Source organism: Blastomyces gilchristii, assembly GCF_000003855.2.
Source record: "Blastomyces gilchristii SLH14081 genomic scaffold supercont1.18, whole genome shotgun sequence".
Classification (NCBI taxonomy): domain Eukaryota; kingdom Fungi; phylum Ascomycota; class Eurotiomycetes; order Onygenales; family Ajellomycetaceae; genus Blastomyces; species Blastomyces gilchristii.
In genome coordinates this window covers 550043-570518 of record NW_003101665.1, presented here as the reverse complement: position 1 = coordinate 570518, position 20476 = coordinate 550043, and the positions used below count along the sequence as shown (strand labels likewise).

Sequence of the window (20476 nt, the reverse complement as noted above, 5' to 3'; positions counted from 1 at the left end):
GATATTTCAGATTCCATCGGAGCCGCGTCTGGCCTAGAATGGTTTAGTGTGGAACGTCGGAGGGGTCACTGACGCTAGACTGTATATGGAATAGGGCTCAATGGGTCCTTGGCATCAAACCTTAATTCATAGATTCATGAAGATTACAAGATATACACAGTAATGAATTCTTTCCGTGCAGACAGCTTATAATCTTGGATATTCTCACAGGACATATAGCGAAATACATATTTATCACTTATTTATCACTTATCAAAGAACCCAAAATGGTAAACCAGTGGGAAAGAAAAAAAAGAAAAAAAAAAAAGACATGAAATCAAATATCAAGTATAAAAATCATCATCTAATTTACATTTTTTGTTCTCTTTCCTTCCCACTTCTATATAATAATAAACCAGGCTTTCGAAAAAAGTAGGTAGGATGTACAATACACACAAAAACCATGTATATCGCTATTTAGCCATGATTAATCTGATCTACTCCCTCCCTCCCTCCTTCTCTCACACACTCTCTGTCTCTCTATCTCCCCTTTTGACCTCAGTAAAATACACAACGGCAGTGAAACATACATCAATTGCGATCTTCCGCTGTTCTCAGCAGAAATCATTTTCATTCGGTGTATATCAAATCAAATAATCCCATCTGTCAAACAGAGAAAGAATTCATGGGAAAACAAAGGCGAAAGTGAGATACCAACTCTTACAGCTAGCTTTTTTTTTGGTTTTGTTGTAGTTTTTTTTTCGTTGGTTGACGTTTCATATGTTGATATTTTTGGGGAGCCCGGATTAAAAAAGATGTGGGAAGAAAAAAAAGTAATAGGAAGAGGAGGACGAGAAAAGGAAAGGAATGAAATATGGAATGGAATGGAAACGCATATGCTACGATAAGAACAATAGGAGATGGGGGAAAATTGGGGATTATTTTGTGGATGGGTGTTTTAATAACGGGGAGGAAGATGATGATGACGATGGAAATTTACAAAGGGAAAAGGAAGAGGTACAGTAAAAATATCAAGAGATAATGCGGCTAAACAGGAAATGAAGGCAAGTGAGGGAAATAAAAAGATATACAATAGGAAAACGACAATAAAAAAAGGATTCAATATTCTTCACGAAAAAAATCCATATCGCAATGAACAAGTAATTAACAAGGGGGGAAAAAAAGCAAGGGTGAAAAAGCAGAAAGAAAAAAATCTTTCACCCCCCAAACCCCCGGTTCTCTCTTTTTTTTTTATGTGGACCTCATATCCTTACTCCCCCTTCAACCGATCCTGATGCACCTCAAACGCATCTTGCAGCAACTCCTGCTCCTCCTTAACATGGCTAGCCTTCATACCCGTCGCCACACTCGCGCTCGGGTGGCGGCCAGCATACAGCACATGGCGGCGGTTATGGTGCTCCGTCTCGTTCAGCAGCGTCTCAATGCGCGGCTGCATGTAGCTCCATGCACCCGCGTTCAGCGGCTCCTCCTGGCACCAGACGATGTCCTTGGCGTTCGGGTAGCTGTCCAGGTTCTCTTTGAGTTGCTGCCAGGGAAAGGGGTGCATTTGCTCGATGCGCGTTATGGCTGTATTTTTGATGCCGTGTGCGGTGCGGTGTTTTTGTAGAGCGGCGTAGACTTGGCCGGAGCATATTATTACGCGGTCGATGTCTTTGTGGTTGTTTACAGCGCCTGTGTGGTGTTCTGGATCCGGGATTATCCATTGGAAGTGAGAGTCGCCGGTGAAGTCTGAGAGCGGCGAGCGGCATAGGGGGTGGCGGAGGAGAGATTTGGAGAAGAAGATTATTAGGGCTGGAATGTGAATGTTAGTTCCTGGATATGTTCTTTCTACACGGAAAAAAAAAACAACAAAAAAAAAGAGAGAGAAGCTTAAATCTTACGTTTTCTGAATTGTCTGTTCATCTGTCTGCGCATGACGTGGAACAAGTTGGATGGCGTGGTCATGTAAGCAATCTGCATGTTGCAGTCCTGGTGTTGGCGGTCGATTCTGTCACCGGTGGGGAACACTCTTGGATCTTCGTTACACAGTTGGAGATAACGTTCTATTCTAGCGGAGGAGTGCTCGGGACCCTGGCCGTCATAACCATGTGGCAGAGACATGACAAGCCCAGACCGCTGAAGCCACTTGGATTCACCGGACGCGACGAACTGGTCGATGATACATTGAGCGTTGTTGGCGAAATCGCCGAATTGAGCCTCCCACATAACGAATGCATCGGGGGAGGTGAGGGAATATCCGTATTCGAAGCCCAAGCTGTCAAACATGTCAGTACGTACAAACGGGGAAAAAAAAAAGGTCGGGATGAAAACTTACACGCCAAACTCGCTAAGGGAAGAATTCGAGATGACAAACTTCCCTTGATCGGGGCTGATATGCTGTAGCGCTGTGTAGGTCGCCTCATTCTCTTGGTCGTGCAGAACCGCATGGCGCTGCGAGAAGGTACCACGCTCCACATCCTGTCCAGAGACACGCACATGGTGGCCCTCAGCACAGAGAGAACCAAACGCAAGCGCCTCAGCGGTCGACCAATCGATATTCTCACCTTCTTCGATGGTCTTTTTCCGGTTCGCCAAGATACGTTTCAGGTTACGGTGCACGGTGAAGTTTTCAGGGATGTTGCCAAGAACCTCGCCAATTTTCTTCAGCGTTTCTGTGGGGACGCCAGTGGGCGGGTGCGGGAGAACCTCCGTAGCCAGTTCCTTCGGGGTTTTGAATCCGTTCCATGCGGACGTCAACCACTCTTTGCTGGAGGGCTGGTAGTCCTTGCTGCGATCGAAGCTATCGTTCAACATCCCCCAGACCCACTTCTTGTGCTCCTCGATGTCCTCCTTGCTGAAAGTCTTCTCCCGGATCAACTTGTCGACGTACTTGTCGAGTTGGTTGGTCTGCTCTGCGATGCGCTTGTACATCAGGGGCTGGGTGAAGGAAGGCTGATCCGTTTCGTTGTGGCCCTGTTTCCGGTAGCAGACGATGTCGATGACTACGTCGCGCTTGAAGGTCGCGCGCCAGTCAGCTGCCATCTGGCAGACGTAGTTGAGCGCTTCAACATCATCTCCGTTGACGTGGAAGACAGGCGCGTCGATTGCCTTGGCGATATCAGAACAGTATGGTGTGGAACGAGCAAAGCGGGGGTCAGTGGTGAAGCCGATTTGGTTGTTCACGATGATATGGATCGTTCCCCCGGTGGAGTATGCGGGAAGCGAGTGGAATCCCATAGTTTCGTAAACGACGCCCTGGGCAGCAAATGCAGCATCGCCGTGAAGGAGCACACCCATGGCAGTGTTGAATTCCTTTTCGTCGTTGTTGTAATGCTGGATGGCGCGAGTCTTTCCGAGAACAACAGGGTCCTCAGCTTCCAGATGCGACGGGTTAGCAACGAGGGAAAGCTGAACGCGCTTGCCGGAGGGCGTAGGCCGTTCAAAATTCATGCCAAGATGGTACTTGACATCTCCAGATCCTTCATCAGATGGCTCCATGGTACCGCCAAATTCGCTGAAAATGGATTCATTGGGCTTTCGCACAACGTTACTAAGCACATTGAGACGACCACGATGTGGCATACCAATGACGATATCCTTAATACCATATTCAACGCTGCGGTCAATCAGAGCTTTCATTCCCGGAACCAGGGTTTCGCAACCTTCGAGGCCGAAGCGCTTATCGTTGGGGAACTTGGTGGCAAGGAAAGCCTCGAAACTAGAACTCCAAATCAGGCGATCAAGGATGCGACGTTTCTCATCGACGGAGTATTTGTAAGGCGTCGGGATCTCAACGCGATCACGGATCCAATCGCAAGGTACTCGGTCCGGGATGTGGATGTACTCAATACCGTACGAACCGCAGTAGATCTTCTCACACGCAGCAATGATCTCCCGCAGGGTCATCTTTTTCCTCGTCGCGGTCTCGAAACGTGGCAGAATACCAGGTCCAAGGGCGAATTCTTGGTCCAGATCGTTCTCAGTGAATCCGTAATGATCCAACTCCAGCTCCTTGGGCTTGTTGTATCCGAAAGTCTCGGCTTCGCCACGAATTCCCAGGGGGTCAATTTTTGCTTTGTGGTGTCCGCGGGCCTGGTATGCGCGCACCAAAAGCTGGACTTTCAAGTGGTTCGATACTTCGGTCCCAGCAGCACTGGCGGTCCCAGCGTCGGGCATATGTTGAGGGACACCGCCGGTTGGGATTGGGACGAGGGTTGGCGGAGGTTGGAAGGCTTGCGAGATGGGCATATTGCCATCCTCCATATTGCGGAAGTATGTTTGCCATGAGACATGAACGCTTGTGGGGTCCTTTCTCCAAGCCATGTACATCTCATCAATGTAATTCGCGGTGCTCCCTTGAAGGAAGGAATCGTTAGGATCCTACAAAGTCCAAGATACTGTCAGTTTCAAAAATAGGAAAGAAAAGAAAAGAAAAGAGCTGCTAAAGTGAGAATGGAGACATACCACTCCTTTACTAGACTCCTCGGCAGCAATGGCCTTATATCTCTTCTGATTCCATACCTGCTGGCGACCAACGACAGCCAAGGGTCTCCGCGAGGCCAGATGCAGCCTGGAGCTACTCCGCGACACGACATTGGCGGGTTTCGACGAAACGACGGAAAATGATCGGGTGTTGCACGCGCAGGGCGAGCGGCGGAGGAACGCAGCGCTCGAGGACGCCTTCACCGTAGCAGTTCGCAACATGGTTGTGAAATGTATTTCTTAATCACGTAAAAAAAAGTCGAGTCGTGAAATTGGGGAAGTTTGTCACAGAGTCTTCAGGGAAAAGAATTGAAAACCTTGAAAATCAAAGCGGACAACAAGATTGTTCTATGAGTAAGAATTATGGATTTTTAAAGGGGAGAGACGACGAAAGACCCATGTTCCGCAGGGGGAAAAAAAGAGGGTGGTAAAAGGCAAAAAAGGTAGATTTACTCAACAAGGAGAGAGGACAAAAAAAATCCAATAAAGATATCCTTATTTTTCGACAAGAAAAATTTCCGTGCTTTTATCTCCTATTTTCCAGTTTTTTCCCGCTCGTTTCGTAAATGCGTCACAACTCTCTATATTGTCTATGTGTTTTTCTTCTCTTTTTTCCGCGTCCCAAACTGGTAGCAAACCTTACTATTATCCTCTTCAGCGAAGGAGAAGATACAATAAGGCGTCAGTCACTTGCGAACTATATAACTGAGGCGTGGGGGGCGGCGCGAAGCAATTGTTGCGCGGAGCCAGTAAGTAACCCAACGAGTGGAGATCGAAAGGTAGGATAAGGCGGGAACTACCGACTAGCACTGTCGTTCCGCCTAGCGAGGCTCCCGTTTCATCAGAGAAGAAGAAAGATTCTTCTCCTGGTGGTGGTTTCGGGGAGGGTGGGTGGAAGGGGGGAAAAAAGAAAAGGAAAAAAAAAAAAAAAAAAAAAAGAAGGAAAAGAAAAATTAAGGACAAAGAGCGCTTGTATGTATCTACAAGCTCTAGGGTATGATAGTGTAGGATAGTGTAGGGCAGGCGGATAGATGGTTTCGGACTGTTCTTCGGTTCGAAGGGACGAGAAGAAAGATAGATGTCTTGTTAGTTCCAAGCGGAGGCGAGAGGAATTGAGGTTCAAATAAAGAAGCAGAAGAAGAAGAAGAAGAAGAAGAAAATAGAAGGAGAAGACGATGCAGCCGCGCAGGGAGCCGCAATTGCAGCCGACTGACCCCCGGCTGTGGCGGGAGGCTGGGCACACGCCCGGGCTGAGTCAGCTGCCTGGGCGCTGGGAGTCGGTGACGGGCTGTGACAGACGTACGCCTGCGATTGGCTGGCGCTGGCGGGCATTGGCTGCGTGTCTTCGGTGGTATCCTGTTTTGTGACCGTACGCAGCGTATTGCGCCGGGTGCCAGGGGACTCGCAGCCAAGACCCCCGCAGACAGCCAATCAGCGGGCAGGATCGGGCAGAGTGGGGTTAGAGGGTGTTTGGGATTTCCTATTATTTCCACACGTACTAGGCCTAGTAGGGACTAGCGCGGCCGCTTTCCCGAGGACAGCAGCACATTGAGAGAGTTCATCATCATCATCATCATCATCATTATTATTGCAGTGGAATTCAGCTGAAACAATCGCAGAAAACACAAGTCGAGAGCAGGAGAGAATAGTTAGTTGTTAATAATAGTAAAAGAATACAATACACAACGAGTTTGATCGCAATTCATCCCCCATATTATCTTTTTACTCCTTACATCATACTACTGCGTGCAGATCTTGCATCAATCCAACTGCAACTCGGCAACAAGAGGAGGAAATTTGCAGTACAGAATACATTCCATACAATTATAATAAGTCACTCTTTCCACTGCTCTTCACTGCCAAGAAGATCTTTCCCCCCAACTTTTTAGTTTTATATCGGGGTTATTATTATACTTAGTACTGTACTCTGGAGGGGGGAGAAAGAAAATATCTGTCCTGGAATCATAAAAAATAATAATACTACTACTGTTACACAGCTGTGCCTCATTTATTATTATTGTTTATTATTACAGAGTATTATTCCTTACATCAAACCCTCATGAATCAGAAAAGAAAGAAAGAAAAACCCCCCATTCCGTCAATCGTCAATTGGCAATTGGCATCAATATCCAATTTTTCTCATTCTCAACCGAACCAACCAAACCAACCAGGCAAGTCCTTGGCATGCCGTGGCGGTGCAACATGATTACAGCGTCCTGAGTACAGCCAAGATACGAGTATTCTTCAGACATTCTCTCTCAATTATAATTGATGTACGGAGTACATAATATCAAATCCAATTGCAGTGGGGAGTACTCTGTAGTTGCGGTGAAGAAGAATAATAATACAGACATAATAATAATAATATACAGACAGAAGTGGGAAGAATAAAAAATGAAACAAGAGTGGGATGGGATGGCATGAAATGGCACAGTGAAGAACGTGTGGCCAGACCAGGCTCTTCTTGGCTGTACCTACGCAGTAAGGTAGTGTAGTAGTTAGCAACCTCTGTAACGTCAAAAGGGTTGAGTTATTTCCACTGCAAGATGTATCATCAATGCCAAATAATGCCTCATATAAACAACTCCAACACACATTTACACAGTATTATCTGTATGCTGTACATACAGTGCAACAGCACAATCACTCCCAAAGAAAAAGGATATCTGAGTCTGCACATGACCACTCAGACCTCCCTCCTCAGATCTAAAAATAACGCATGGTTTTTTTTTTTTTTTTCCTTAACCAATGGCTATTTGTAAAACCTGGTTGAAGCAACAAAATAAATATATGAAATAAATATAAAATATAAATATAAAATATAAAATACAAAATATAAAATAAAATAAAATAAAAAAGCCGTTGCTCGGACGGACTCTCTACCTCACGACGCGGCCCGGTGTTTTACACCCGCGAGGGCCATGGCTGATTCTGGGTTTCGTACGGAGAATGTACTACTGGACTTTACCTAGCTGGGAGGGAGAGTGTGGGGATGAATTTTGTGGGGGAATCGATCTCGGATTGAGCATTATTATTTATATTATTCTGCATAATTAGCTGGGGGAAGGGGGAAGGTTAAGTTAGGGGATTAAATGTAGAAACAGTTCAAGAAAACAACAAGAATGGGGCATAGATAGTTATTGGTTACGAAAGTATCCCAACTCCTCGTCCCATGACGTCTCTTCCTCTTCCTCTGCTCCACCTCCCTCCTGTGTTTCATCTCGCTAGCTCAAGCTCAAGGAGATGCGTGGGTATCATTAAATCATAAGAAAACAAGAAGAAGAGGTATGTTGAAAAAAATGGGGTGTAAAAATGTAATATGAAACAAAAAGGGGAGAATGTACCAAAGAGAAAAGAGAAAAGAAAAAGAAAACCATGACGGCGACATCAAAAATGAAAACGCCTGCCAGGTCAAGTCAACATAAGATAAGAAAACAAAATAAAGGGGGGAAGTGAACTATCTCCAACACAAAGACAACGCAAAATCTGCTATATCCAACAAACGCACGTCGTCACTAGAGCTCTGGTATATAGCTGTGGTATATATATGTATAAAACAAATCCCAAATATATCCAAAAAATAGGGAAAAATGGGATAAATAATCTCTCCTCAGAAATTTGTCAAACGAACCTTTCCCTTGTTCTTCCTCCCCTTCCACCTTCCTCCTTCCTCCCTCTCTCTTTTCTCGTTGCTCATATCAACCCACCGGCCATAACCTCCCTCTCTACAACCTCGCGCTCCCCGCTCTCACCCGTACGCCGCCTCTCAAGCACCCACCGATCGCCGCCCGCCTCATTGGCCTCCTTGACGTAGCTGATGCTCTCAGTTGTGCTGTTGGCGCGGCTGTGCTGGGATTTGCTCTTGCTGATGCTGTTGCTGGTGGTGCTGCTGTTGTTTTCGTCCTTGGAGTAAGGTGGAGTGGTGGCGTTGGCATTGGCGTTGACATTGGTAACGGGGCCGTTGTCAATGTCTATTTCTAGTGGCGGGTGCGGATGGGAATGGGAGTGGCCATGATGATGATGATGATGATGTAGTTCGGAGGGTTTGGGTGGTGGAGGGAGGGGTTTGTCCTTGTCAGACGGCGTGGGTATGTAATTGTAGTTGGTAGAGGTTATCAGGGGCGAGAAATCATTATCCAGTGGCTGGTGGTTTTGCTGTTGATGGAGATTGCGATGGGGGTGCGAATGAGGACAGTGCTGCTGAGAGACATTGCTGCTGTCGCCGCTATAACTGCTGCTCTCCATGCCCACCGGCGACCCAGCCGACATCGAATTATGATTAGTATTATTATTATTAACATTAGTAAGATTATTACCGCTACTGCCGCACCGTCCCTGCTCAGCCAAAACGTCGTGTAAACTAGCAAAGCTGCCCCGACTCGATGCCGCCGCGGCCATACTAGTCGCGACAGGAGAGCTACCAGTGTGGCTGGCCGCACTGCTCTGCAAGCTCCCATTACTCCCGCCCCACGCCCCACGCCTCAGCTTCATGAGCGCGTTCATCTGGTCATCAATGCTGCCCAAATCGCCAAGATGTGCCAGAGGCGGAGGAGGGTTTGTTAACGACGCATTCGCACTAGCGGCGGCATGCGCCGTCAACGAAATGATGGAGTTGCGCGTGCTCCACTCACTCCGTTCAGTAATGGGCGTGAGGCTGGGTTCCTGGAAATTGGCACGGCCGCTATGGCTCCTCGTGATGCCCTCGACGCCGCGCGTGCCAAAGTAGCCGCCCAGCACCATCTGGTCATCGCAGTTGTTGCCCAGGGACTGTGGGTAGAAGCCGAATTCCTGCCCGTAGAAACCCTCGTCGTCGTTCTCGAGGGCTTCAGCGTTGGCGGCAGCGATTATCGGGTCGTCGTCGAGGTCGTCGTCGTTGTAGTCAAAGTCGTCAAAGACTTCTTCAAAGGCCATCGAGTCGACGTTTTGGCTGACCCGGCTGTCATCTGCCGTCAGGCCTGGGTGGGAGTCTGGGGAAAGTGGGGCGCTGCCTGCACCACTTGATGTTTCGCTGACGCTGCCACTTCGTTCGAATCGGCCGTTCAGAGCGGCTTCGTTGGCTGCTTTGGCGAGGGCGCTGTGGTATTTCTCCAGATTGCCCTCAGTCAGTCCTCGGATGGTGGTTGGTTGGATTGTCCGCCGCTTTATACCCCCTGGTATTCCACATATACCTCCGTTCTCATTAGATATATTGCGTTGCAGTAGGCTGTTTTGGGCGACCAGGGGCACCATTCTATCCTCATTAGCACCATTATTGATACCATGCCCTTCCGCATGCTGGTTGTTATCCGCTGCATCCCCGATACCGCCAGGCACAGTCGGCAGCTGCGTAATGAACTTCGGCTTCCTTTCGTAAAGATGACTAGTTTCATCGTCGAAAACAGACTCGTCGAACTTTTCGCCCTCGATTTCCCCCAAGACATCATCGATCATGCCATCGTCAAAATACAAATCATCTTCATCGCTTTCAACGTAAAAGGTAGACTTCTCTTCCACTCCCTGGTTAAGAAGCGGCTGCGGCGGCTGTTGTTGCTGTTGTTGTTGTCGGAGCGAGGATTCGGCGGACATCGTCGCAACACCTGCTCCATTCTGAAAGAAAGCCATATTGTTGCTGGGTAGTGGACTGTTAGATGAAGGCATACCACCAGCTCCGAGGGAAGGACCAGCAACTGCAGAGTTAGGACTTATCACTAGCGGGGTTGGAATGTCTTTCTCCGGCGAGCGGGGCGCAGAGGAGTCCAAATCTAGCGGACTCATAGGATTAGACATCACCGGAGGTAATACGGGTACAAACAGTTGGTTCCCGTGAGGTCTAAACGCATGTCCCGTGCCCGTAAATCCATCAAAACCATCGTTACCAAAATCATCATCGGCATTCACGCCGGGGATCCTCTCCTCCAACCCATCATCATCCATCATGGCATCGTAGTCGAAATCTTCGTCGTCGGAATCATTTGACCGATCAAGTTGGGCTTTAGCCCTCTTAGCAGCTTCTTTCTGCTTGTGCTTTTCCTCCATAATCCGCTCCTGGGATGTCGAGTCTCCGCTCGCCATATCGAAACTAAATCGTGACGCATTGCTCGTGAGATGTCGGGGTAAACCTGAAGGTTGAAACGAGTCATCGTGGACTATTGAGGCTTTGGATCTTGTACTAGGTGACCTGATATCGGAAGAGGTCGAGGCCCTCTGGCCCTGCTGCTTTTTTGAGCTTGCTTGTCGTAAAGGCAACGGCGTATCATAGAGTTCTACAGCAGAATGAGGCCGGGTAGAGGATAGAGTTCTCCCACTCGACAAAGCCTCAAGGTGGTTTCCATCACCACTATTCACCCGGGAGCCCTGCTTCTGATTTTCCGAATTCTCCGTCGACGAAGCGGCAGGAGACGGAGTAGCATTATTATAATTATAATTATCCTTATTGCTATTACCTTGAGCATCCTGTACATTCACCGCTTGACTATTCACTGCCTGCTGTTTCATCATAGGCACGTTCGGTCTCGGCCGCGGCGCGGAGAAGTCGTGAAACAGGTTCCCTCGAATCCTGGGATCATAGTCATCTGGCAACGCAGGTAGTCCCAGCCTCCTTGTGCCTATATCGTCCAGGCGCGGGGTAAGTGTCTGTCCAGATCGGCGGCGTGCTAGAAGAGCCATGGGGTTAAGGAGATTCAATCTCGTTTTCCCGGTTCGAGATGGGGCCGGTTCGTGGTTGACATCGTGGCTGCCCGCATCGCGTCGAGAGTAATTATTGTTGGTGAGGTTGCTGCTGCTGCTGCTGCTTTCATGCTTGGCCAGTTCACGCCCGGGAATAAAAGTAGTGGTGGTGCGGGTGCCGCTGCTGGGTTCCACGCAGGAGTAGCCAGGCGGAGACGGTTTCATCCGTGCACTGGTGATATTATGGCTTCCTGGCGAATAACCCCCAGCACTGCCACTGCCACCGCCAGCGCTGTTCCCCTTCGAGTTGTCCGAGAGTGTATTCTTGCCAAATGTAAGCCTCCAAGGCGAGATAGGTTTGCTATTGTGGACAACTGCAGAATCGTGCTGGTCCGGCCGCAGCATTGTTGCCTGTTGTTGAGATTGAGAATTAGGAGGCACTAGTGATGTCTTCTTCGAACAATCATTTCCAGCCGAATGCGGGCGCGCCACGGGGGGGGGTATATTAATGCGCGGCGAAGCTGATAATAAATTAATATTTTCACGACCACTGCTATAACCGCTGCTACTATCCTGTTTCCTCTTTATATCAGGCCCATGTTCCGCTTTCCCACCGTAACTATTATGCTTAAGATTGTTGCTATTGTAATCTGACGGTTGTTGCTTCTGTTGCTGTTGCTGCTGCGGTTCAAACCACGAACCCGACTCGCCATTTGTACTTGAGAGCCTAGGGGAATAAGACGACGACTCGGGCAGCGGAAGTTGCGGCGCGAGATGGCTACTGCTAGCGGACAGAGCAGCTGAAGGGTGTGCCGCGGGGGATGGCGAGGTTGTGGGCGGGCTGGGCCGACGGTGCTCGCGCCGCAGGTACGAGAAGACTGTAGACGGGGGCATGGCGAGGGTAGACGGAGGTGCAGTGCAGGCACAGGCACAGGTACATTTAGTGAACGAGCACACCCCCCTTCATTCCCTTGAGGGTTTGGTTTGGGAAATGGGAAGACTCCTGGGCCGCTTTGTCCCCCTAGAATCGTGACAGGAAATCAAGATTGGAGGGTCATGATGGGGTCTGGCTAGGCGGTTTGAAGCTGGCAGGCGGTGTCTCCTCTTTTTGTTTGGTTAGTATGAGGTGAGACGGTTGGTCGTGGTTATATTTAGGGGAATAGCATCGCAGTGATGATGGCGAGGGGAGAGACTTGCACCGTGGGGGCTATGACGGTATGGTATGGTGCCAGTGTCATGTAACTCTAGCAGCCGGGCTAGATCGATGCAATTGTTGGAGAGCAGGGTACGAATAGTCGAGGGCAGGCAGAGTTGAAGAGCTTGCGGTCGAAGTTGGCCGACGTTGGCCGACGTTGGTGGAGCAGGAGGAGGAGGAGTTGTGGTTGAAGATGATTTTTGCCATTGCTCCTAATCTTTGATGTTTATTTATTTTGGAAATCGGCTAGCTAGCAGGAAAAGTCTCCGACACATATTTGGGGGATTTAACTCTAAAAAAAGGTCCAGGCTGATGACGGCATTTTATTTTTATATCAGCATTTTATTTTTATATCATTAATTTACTATTCATTTATATTTTATTTTCCAACATGCTAGATGTCTCTCTACAAGACTAGACACATGATTGACCTGCGAAGGCCTCCTCGTTAAGAAATCAACGAAGTCCCCAACTCGGAGGGGAAAAAAAAAAAAAAATTAAAAATAAAAGCGATAGCAAAGTGCATCATGATGATGTCTACTAGGTATATTTTAATTGTATTGTACAGTACATGCTCGCAAATAGAAGCTTCTGAGAACGCTGGAAATGCGGATGAAAAAATGCGACGAGATACATATATACATATATATATATATATATATATATATAAAAAAAAAACAAAAGACATCAAAATAGAAAACCGCAGAGTAAAAAGATGCCCATCCGTGAGACCGCGGGGGATCTCGCCAGTTTCCTTTCCTCTGGAGAAGAAATACCAGGGAAAAAATTGGTATGTAACTCGCACGCCCCCGCTCCGTCAAGTGATGAAGAATTATAGGTGATAGATGGCTTGCGTCCGGTTATATGATCAGAAGAAAAGCAAAAGATAATTAAAAGGAATAGAGAGATATGGAGAAGAAAAACAACTCGCTATGCCTCCTTCAGAAAAACCGAAGGAACAAAAAATTAAAAGAAAATCCGAACCAACGACGACAAAAGAAACAAAGTACGGACCAAAGTAAGGGAAGGGGGAAAAAAAAGAATACAACGTATATCTTCTACCTTCTCTATTCCCCATCTAATACCGCACACTCTGCCTCCACCGGTCGATAAGATCGCGCTGGCCGGGGTCAATAATGGGTCCATGAGGCTGTCCACCAGCAGCAGGAGCACCACCACCAGCAACGGCGTCCGGGTATCCATATCCATATCCATATCCATGTCCATGTCCATGTCCATGTCCATTCCCATACACTAAACCTGTGCTGCTATTCATACCCATCGTGGGTGGGTACTGCGCGCCATTTCCCACACTCATACCCGTGCCCATGCCGGGCCCATATCCCATTGACCCATGCCCTGCATGCGCATGCGCATGTGAGGATAGGTTCATGACGTATTTGGCACTATTGCCACCGTATCCTTGCTGTTGCATCATTGACATGCGATTGGGTATCTGCTGCTGCTGCTGCGCGGAGAGGAGAGGTTGGTGCGAGTGCCGCATTGTATTCCCCGCTGCAGCTCCATTGTTGAGATAGGGATTATTCCCGCCATTGCGCGCCGGGTGCGCCTGCAGGACAGTCGCCATGTTATGTCGCGGCTTGCCGATGGGCGTAGCCGTGAAGTTATTTTTCACTTCATCCTCCCCCACCGCCGCCGCCTGCGCCTGCGCCTTCTCAGCCTGCAAACGCCTCCGCCGTTGACCAAGCGTCTCTTCCACCGGCGGTTCCACGGAGTCCGGGACGGTAGACGGCGACTGCTGCTGGGAATCCTTAGCCTGCTGTTCAGTTGACGAGCGTGGCTCATCAATCGACGTGGCGCCAAATTTGGTCAGAAGCTCACTCGTGAAATCTCTCGATAGCCGTATATTAGCTTCCTCGGCTTTCAACCGTCGGGCGCGTTGAGCAAGCGTCTCCCCTTCCTCCTCGTCATCATTTTCTTCTTCGTTGTTGTTGTTCGTGTGGCCGTTGCCATTGATGTGATCATCGGGTAAGAAAACAGGGCTTGCTCGTTGCATCGGGGCTCCGCCAACAATAGGTCCGCCACGGATCCGCGCCCGACGACGGCTGAGTGGTTCGTTTTCTTCCAGCTCTAGCTTCTCCATCAGGCCCATTGGTCTGTTTTCATCGCTCTGAAGGTTTTTAGGAAACAGGACGGCGAGGGGCACATTTTCGTTGTCCGGTTCATTCCGTTCTGCAATACCTGGATCCTCCCACGCGAGGGTGATGTGCTTTTGGTTTCGCGTTTCGCGTTGGTGTTGGGCGACCGCGTCGAGTTCAAGCAAAGTTGAGTGCATGCCGTTGGGGAAGGCGGTGGCTGCGGTGCGGTTTCGTTGTTTTTGTTCTTGTTTGCGTATCTGGAGTTCGGCAAGGAGGGTTGTTGGGGCTCCAACGTAAGTTTCCTCCTCCTCATCTTCTTCATCCTCTTCCTCTTCGCCGTCCTCGCTATCGTCCCCTCTAGAATTTTCGTCTTTCTTAAGTCGGCTCTCATTCCGTTCATCGTTATCCCGTCGCTCCATATCATTGTGAAGATTCGTGCCCGAGGGACCTTGATCACCTTCATACGATTCGTGGAACGGAGTCACCTCATCGCTGCCCTCAGCAGCATGTCCTTCGGTCTCGTTACCTCCTTCCTGCTCAGCGGGACGGATGCCAGTTCGGGACGGCATTACGCTATCCCGAGCGCCTACAGATTTGCGGAGAGCATGCTTGCCCTGCTTACCCGCTAGAGGCTGCAGCTTTCTCTTCGCCTTGGGCTTTCCGTACACCTCAGCGCCAACATGACCTACGATGGGGTGATCTGTAAACGCACTAACGGGCGCCTGTGCGGACGCATCAAGAATGCTATCAAGGGTAGCAACGGCCGAATTCTGCTTGATTTCAATGTCTATCTGGGCTGGGGGCGGCTCAAAATAAGCAGATGCGCGTAGCTGTGGCGGTATTTCAGATACTCTCTTGTTATTCCGTGTCTCTGTAGAATCTTTGCCATCATACTCCGGGTCTAGCTGTGGTAACCACGCCGCTGACTTCCTCGCATCCACTGGGAGGGAATTGATAAGCTGCGTACGGCGTTTTTCGTGCTGTGGCTCAGGCGCTCTTTTCGATCGTCGTGGGGGAAGGTTCAGCATCATTGGAACAGGGGCAGGGTAGAATACCAACTTTTGGCCTGGTGGTGGATTGCTGAATGATGGTGATTCTCTAGCTAGAGGGGGTTTTGATAACGAAGCACGGCGGCCTGAGACTCGTTCTCTTGGGAACGGCGTGAAATGAACTCCATCGAAGTCTTTGAATAGAGCTTTAGATTGCCTGTAGGTATCTGTTGAACTTGCCGTCGTGGAACGTTCTTCGGGGACGGTTTCATCGTACGTAGGTTGAGGCTGGTCAGGGTCACGGGGTGGTTGTTGTTGTTCGTGGTGGTGGGGGTTGTCGTCTTGACGTTGATTATCCATGAAATCATGTTCAGGAATCTCTAAAGGCTGCAGGTATGGAGCGGCATCTGCGGGGGGTTGGTGGGATTGGGTCGTTTGGTCCTCGTTCTCGGGTTCGAGGACCTGAGCTAGTCGTGAAGCAACTGAGGCGGATCGAGCGCGGGACGCGGCAGCACCAACTTGCGAGCGAGAAGCAGACATGACTGAGCTCTTTGGTGACGCGACGCAATCTCCTGGGGGGTATCCGTTCGACCTTGCCGTGGTATTGACGCCAATGATCGAGTTCGATAGCGACGAGGTGGAAAATTTGCGAACAGGGGAGCCCCGGCCGAAAGGATGGTGATCAACAGCGCTACAGCTTGCAACTGAGAGCCGCTTCTGTTCTTGCTTCAATTTGCGTAATTCTTCCCCGATATCCGAAGAGGTGCTCAGGGTCTCTGCAGATTTTTCCAGCCGCTCAACATTCCCCACGTAAGCGCCCTGTAGCGACTGAAGGTCAGGAGTCGGGTGGCAAAGCGGAACAGGACGTGAAGAAACGGGGGATCGAATTAGGGGTTCGGAGGGCTGTGCGGGAGTGGCCGGGGTGGCGTTTCGGAGGTGGTTGCTGGTGGAGGCGCCTATGTTGTTATGATTGTTGCTCGAGTAACCCTGATGGTTGTGAGAGGAGGAAGAAGGCTGTGAATCATTAATCTCGTTCTTATGATTTGCTCTGACAAAGCTATATCCTGGCTCTCCGTGGTTTGCTGAGGGGGTGTCGTAGTCATCATCTTCTAGAAGGTCATAGCTACTGGTTGAGGCGGGCCCTAACGATCTCATAACCGAGCCTAGCGATGGACTGGGCTGATCGCCTATTCTGGCCGCATTCATATACTTTGGGCCCCCCAGATTGTCCATGTTGAGAGTGAGCTTCTGAAAGGCGCGGCGGCGGTTTGGCTGGGGAGAAGACTCTGATCTATCTGAAGCGGAGGCATTGGAGGCCACTTCATCATTGTCGTCGGACTGGGAGAGGGCGTTGTACTCCATGATGAATGCGGCGGCGACGGTAATTGCGAAATAAGGCGGAGGCGGCGAAGCCCATACAGAGAAACCAGTGAACAATAAAACGGATGCGCGGATGCAATCAGCGAGCGAACGGAGGCGTATTCATCGAATCCGGAGCCAGACGAGCAGGAGGCACCAAGGTAGAGAGAGAGAGGAAAAGGGAAAAGGTAGATGAACTGAAGGGTGGGAAAGTTGGAGCGACGTTAGAGTTGGAGTTGGTTGGAGTTCCAAGTTGGCAGAAAGGTTGGTCTCGTGAGCAGAAGGGCGACAAACGATGGCGGAGGAACTGGAACTTGGACGAGGAGAAGTAGCAGAAAGAGATGGAATCACAGGAAGAAAATAGACCAGGACAGTCGCACATGCATGCAACACGGGTATATTATCTATCTATCATAACTCCAGAGTCGTGAGGAAGCCGGTTGGTACGGTGACAGACACCACCAGTATTATCCCCCAGCGCCAGAAGCCGTTTTCCAGCTGAGAGAAAGTACCTGTACATGTATTATACTCCGTACTATACCTAGGTAATCCGTCGCTGGGTACAGAGTACGGAGTAGTCAGTTATTGGATAGCTAACTCTATGGAGAAGTTTGTGTTTAAGTTCCCTCTTCGCTCGCAGCGTTCATATTGTGGAAACCAGAGGCGGACACAGCGGGAGAAGACGAAGAAGAATCATAACCAGTCCGGTCGGTCCAGTTGTATTACCCAGCGTAGACAACAGCGAATCCTCCCTTGGCTTTTGTTTCACAAAGAAGCAACAGAGCGTTGTATTAACTTAAATAATACTACTTACTATTAATAATGGTGCTAGTTGACTAGCAATGGATTGTTTATTAATACGTCTCTGAATGGTTGAAAAGAATCCGAGATATTTATTTATATATTTTTTTTCCTAAACAATAAGTGCTGATTCCCAATTCCCTGTCTTTCCTTGTCTCTAGTTTTTTTTTAAACTGACTGGGGGATCGGATCCATGCCATGGGGGCCAATGGCCCATCGTCTTTCTGGGCAATTATCTCGCCCAGAATGTCGCATCCACACTCGAGCTTGGAACAACAAAAAAAAGTAGTCCAACTTTGTTCAATCAGCACGGCGGAAGTTAGGCTGAGACATGGACGACGATGGAGGGAGCGCCCCGCCATCCGTTTGTCCTGAGTCCTCTCGGCTTAACGTTATTTCTGGGGCTGTCAATTGGCTAGGCTATAGAAAATCGAAAATCTAACAAGGAGGAAGCACCAGTGGCCAGAGAGAAAGTGACTCGGGAGGTTTGCTACACGCTGTCGATCAGGCCTAAGATCCCATGGACGGAGTAGTCCGTATATTCTTGCAGAGGAGAGCAAGGTGAGAGAGAGGGATTTCGTCCCTTTGTTGAAGAGAAGCTGGTTCAACTCATAATGGTGGGGATGGTAACTATATTCCATCTTTAAAACACTGTCATTGTCAGATTTGTGCTCATGCCTTACTTTACCTTGTCCTATAATAAGAACTGTAAAAGCGTCAGCCAATTCCCCCGTGAGATCAGATCAATCAGATCGAAACTGATTTCCTGATCCTGACCCGTTCCCGTTCCCGTCCCTGTTCCTGTTTCTCGTTTCTTGTCAACCTGTGTTCGGCCCTTGGTTCGTCTGGCCCCGGTTCCGTAGTCCAAGCCGTGTTTCAGGACCTTTTTAATCTTCAGTCCGCAAAAGAATACGAAATTTCCCCAACCGCCTCGTCTGGTTGTGGGTTTTCTGAAATTTCACTTCAACCGCGAACCAGTATGGTCTGATAGTTGCTTTGGTTCCCAACATCATATTATTCGCGACTGTGTCAAAACGGGAAATGGAAAGAGACTCGAGTGAGGGGTGTGGCACGTTGTGATACAGCAACCAAGGAAAGATAGACATTTCAGCACGTAGTTCGTTGACAATTGACACCTAGCGTTGGTTGTGGTTTATACTCATTGAGCTGTGCGTGATATCAGTGAAACAGAAATGAAGAATGCTCTGAAATAGCCGCGGAGATAAATCAAGCTCAACTCGCTACTTAGTGTGTTCATGACTGAAGCAATGCCAATTCAATATTGCTTAAATGATCACTTGTTCTTCTTATCAAATTTCTGTAAATGGACCTTCTGTACCTTTAGTGCTATTCTGATCGGGTTTAGTGCAACATTGCTGCTTTCTGAACTATATAAATCTCCTTCTCTCACTGCTCAAACATTCTCTCTTCATTGTCTCTATTTTCTCTTTCTTTTCTCATAATTTTCTTGTCTCATGTGTGCTGTGAACATTTCTTCTTCTCCTTGTCACTGCTAGTGTCACCTGGACCAGCTGTGCTGCAGCTGAAATTATTCTCAATATGATAATTATATTCACTTTCTCTTCTTTCTCAATGCAATTTCATCTCACTCTATTATTAAGTTACTCTAAAATCATGCACAGACTGAGACCTGCTACTGAAATATCTAGTCTACTCAGAACTGTAACTAGCTGAGGTTTTCTATTCACTTTATTAATCTCATTTTCTTATTATATATATAAAAATGTTTTTGTAGTACACAAGCCTTGATGTGCTAATTATTGCAGAGCTAGTCTGCATTAGAAAACAGTGATTCTACAGGCAGACTGTAATATAGTAGAATTGAATATTTTCATCATTATCATCATCATTCTTCTCTGTAAATCATCAATCTTGTACTAAGAGCTATCTACAAAGAGCTTAAATAGTGCTTGATCACGTGATCTAGGGAGATCGCCACAGCCGTAACGGCCAACAACAATCTATCCACTTATAAATTCAAACACGCTCAAAGCTATGGTGCTTGCTAAACCCTAAAATTCCAAGAATCAATAAGATTTCAAGTTGGTCTTTCACCTCAAGGATTGTTTTTTGGGTTCAGGAGGGGGTGGAAACAGCCCATCCCAGTCGAGGCTCAGCCATACCTCGGACGGTTGGCCAACTCAGAAACCGTAGTGCGTCCGTCAGACCATCCGCCGTAGGATGAGTACGCCGCAGCCAACTGACGAGACGCCAGCGTAATGATCGAGGCGAGGGTGTGTGCCAGGCAAACAATCGACCGTCCGGACCCAGAACCAAGAATGGCAAGCGTTCACACCATGGGTGCAGACGAAGAAAACAAGCAGAAACAATCCTGAATCCAGCGATCCAGCTGTGCCGCCGCCGTCCGCGTAGTTTGTGTCCCACTACTCTGCAAGGGGCCCAGGAGAATGGGAAATGGGAAATGAGAAAGGAAGAGAAAGGCCCTGGGCGCAGCAACCATCCATCTCGGCGTCGCTCTCGCAGCCAGTCCCTTGAACGAGCGCGGGCCACCAGCGCCGGGCGTGACAAGGATCAGTGAGCGCGCGAGCGCAAGCGTGGGTGAAAGGAAAAGCAGATGGGACAGCCAGGATTCGCTGATGGTCACCCACTCGCCGGCCGATAACTCGATACGGGTGGGGAGGTATCGATTGGTGGAGGCAATGACCAGGAGAGCCGAGGATGGCGTGGCGAGGCGCCTTTGGGGTAACTACACATGACGATAATTTCATTCCGACGACATTCAGCGTATCCGAATTACTATATTTTTGGCGACAGACGTGTGCGTCAGCCAAGCGCTAGGTGCAGCCTACATGATCTCATCCTCTGTGAGCGCATCCCGTTCTCCGTACCTGAGCAGGATTATCAATACTATTATACGTGACTTGGAGTAATGAAGGCCTAAATGA

At 48.8% G+C, this 20476-nt stretch overlaps 4 protein-coding genes across 5 annotated transcripts; all 4 read right to left on the bottom strand.

Moving 5' to 3' along the window:
* Window positions 1–107: 107 nt before the first annotated feature.
* Window positions 108–5610, bottom strand: BDBG_07244 (oxoglutarate dehydrogenase (succinyl-transferring), E1 component). The gene is made up of 4 exons (XM_002622246.2): window positions 4444–5610; window positions 2315–4359; window positions 1881–2254; window positions 108–1791 (listed from the first exon to the last, which is right to left on the bottom strand). The coding sequence occupies exons 1-4, from the start codon at window positions 4681–4683 to the stop codon at window positions 1250–1252; spliced, it is 3201 nt and encodes a 1066-aa protein (XP_002622292.1). The 5' UTR covers window positions 4684–5610; the 3' UTR covers window positions 108–1249.
* Window positions 5611–7326: 1716 nt separating this feature from the next.
* Window positions 7327–12529, bottom strand: BDBG_07243. Of its 2 annotated transcripts, XM_031723003.1 has the most exons (2): window positions 12304–12529; window positions 7811–12210 (listed from the first exon to the last, which is right to left on the bottom strand). In XM_031723003.1, exon 2 carries the CDS (start codon window positions 11998–12000, stop codon window positions 8155–8157), a length of 3846 nt encoding a protein of 1281 aa, XP_031580066.1. In that variant the 5' UTR covers window positions 12001–12210; window positions 12304–12529; the 3' UTR covers window positions 7811–8154. The 2 variants fall into 2 exon arrangements, with proteins under 2 accessions (XP_002622291.1, XP_031580066.1); XM_002622245.2 differs by having other exon boundaries at window positions 7327–12529.
* A 441-nt stretch (window positions 12530–12970) lies between these two features.
* BDBG_07242 (uncharacterized protein) lies at window positions 12971–17499 on the bottom strand. Its single transcript, XM_002622244.2, has one exon. The coding sequence runs from the start codon at window positions 16749–16751 to the stop codon at window positions 13380–13382; it is 3372 nt and encodes a 1123-aa protein (XP_002622290.1). The 5' UTR covers window positions 16752–17499; the 3' UTR covers window positions 12971–13379.
* Window positions 17500–17809: 310 nt separating this feature from the next.
* On the bottom strand, window positions 17810–18291 carry BDBG_17584 (uncharacterized protein). The gene has a single exon (XM_031725271.1). The coding sequence runs from the start codon at window positions 18188–18190 to the stop codon at window positions 17957–17959; it is 234 nt and encodes a 77-aa protein (XP_031580065.1). The 5' UTR covers window positions 18191–18291; the 3' UTR covers window positions 17810–17956.
* Window positions 18292–20476: the final 2185 nt, after the last annotated feature.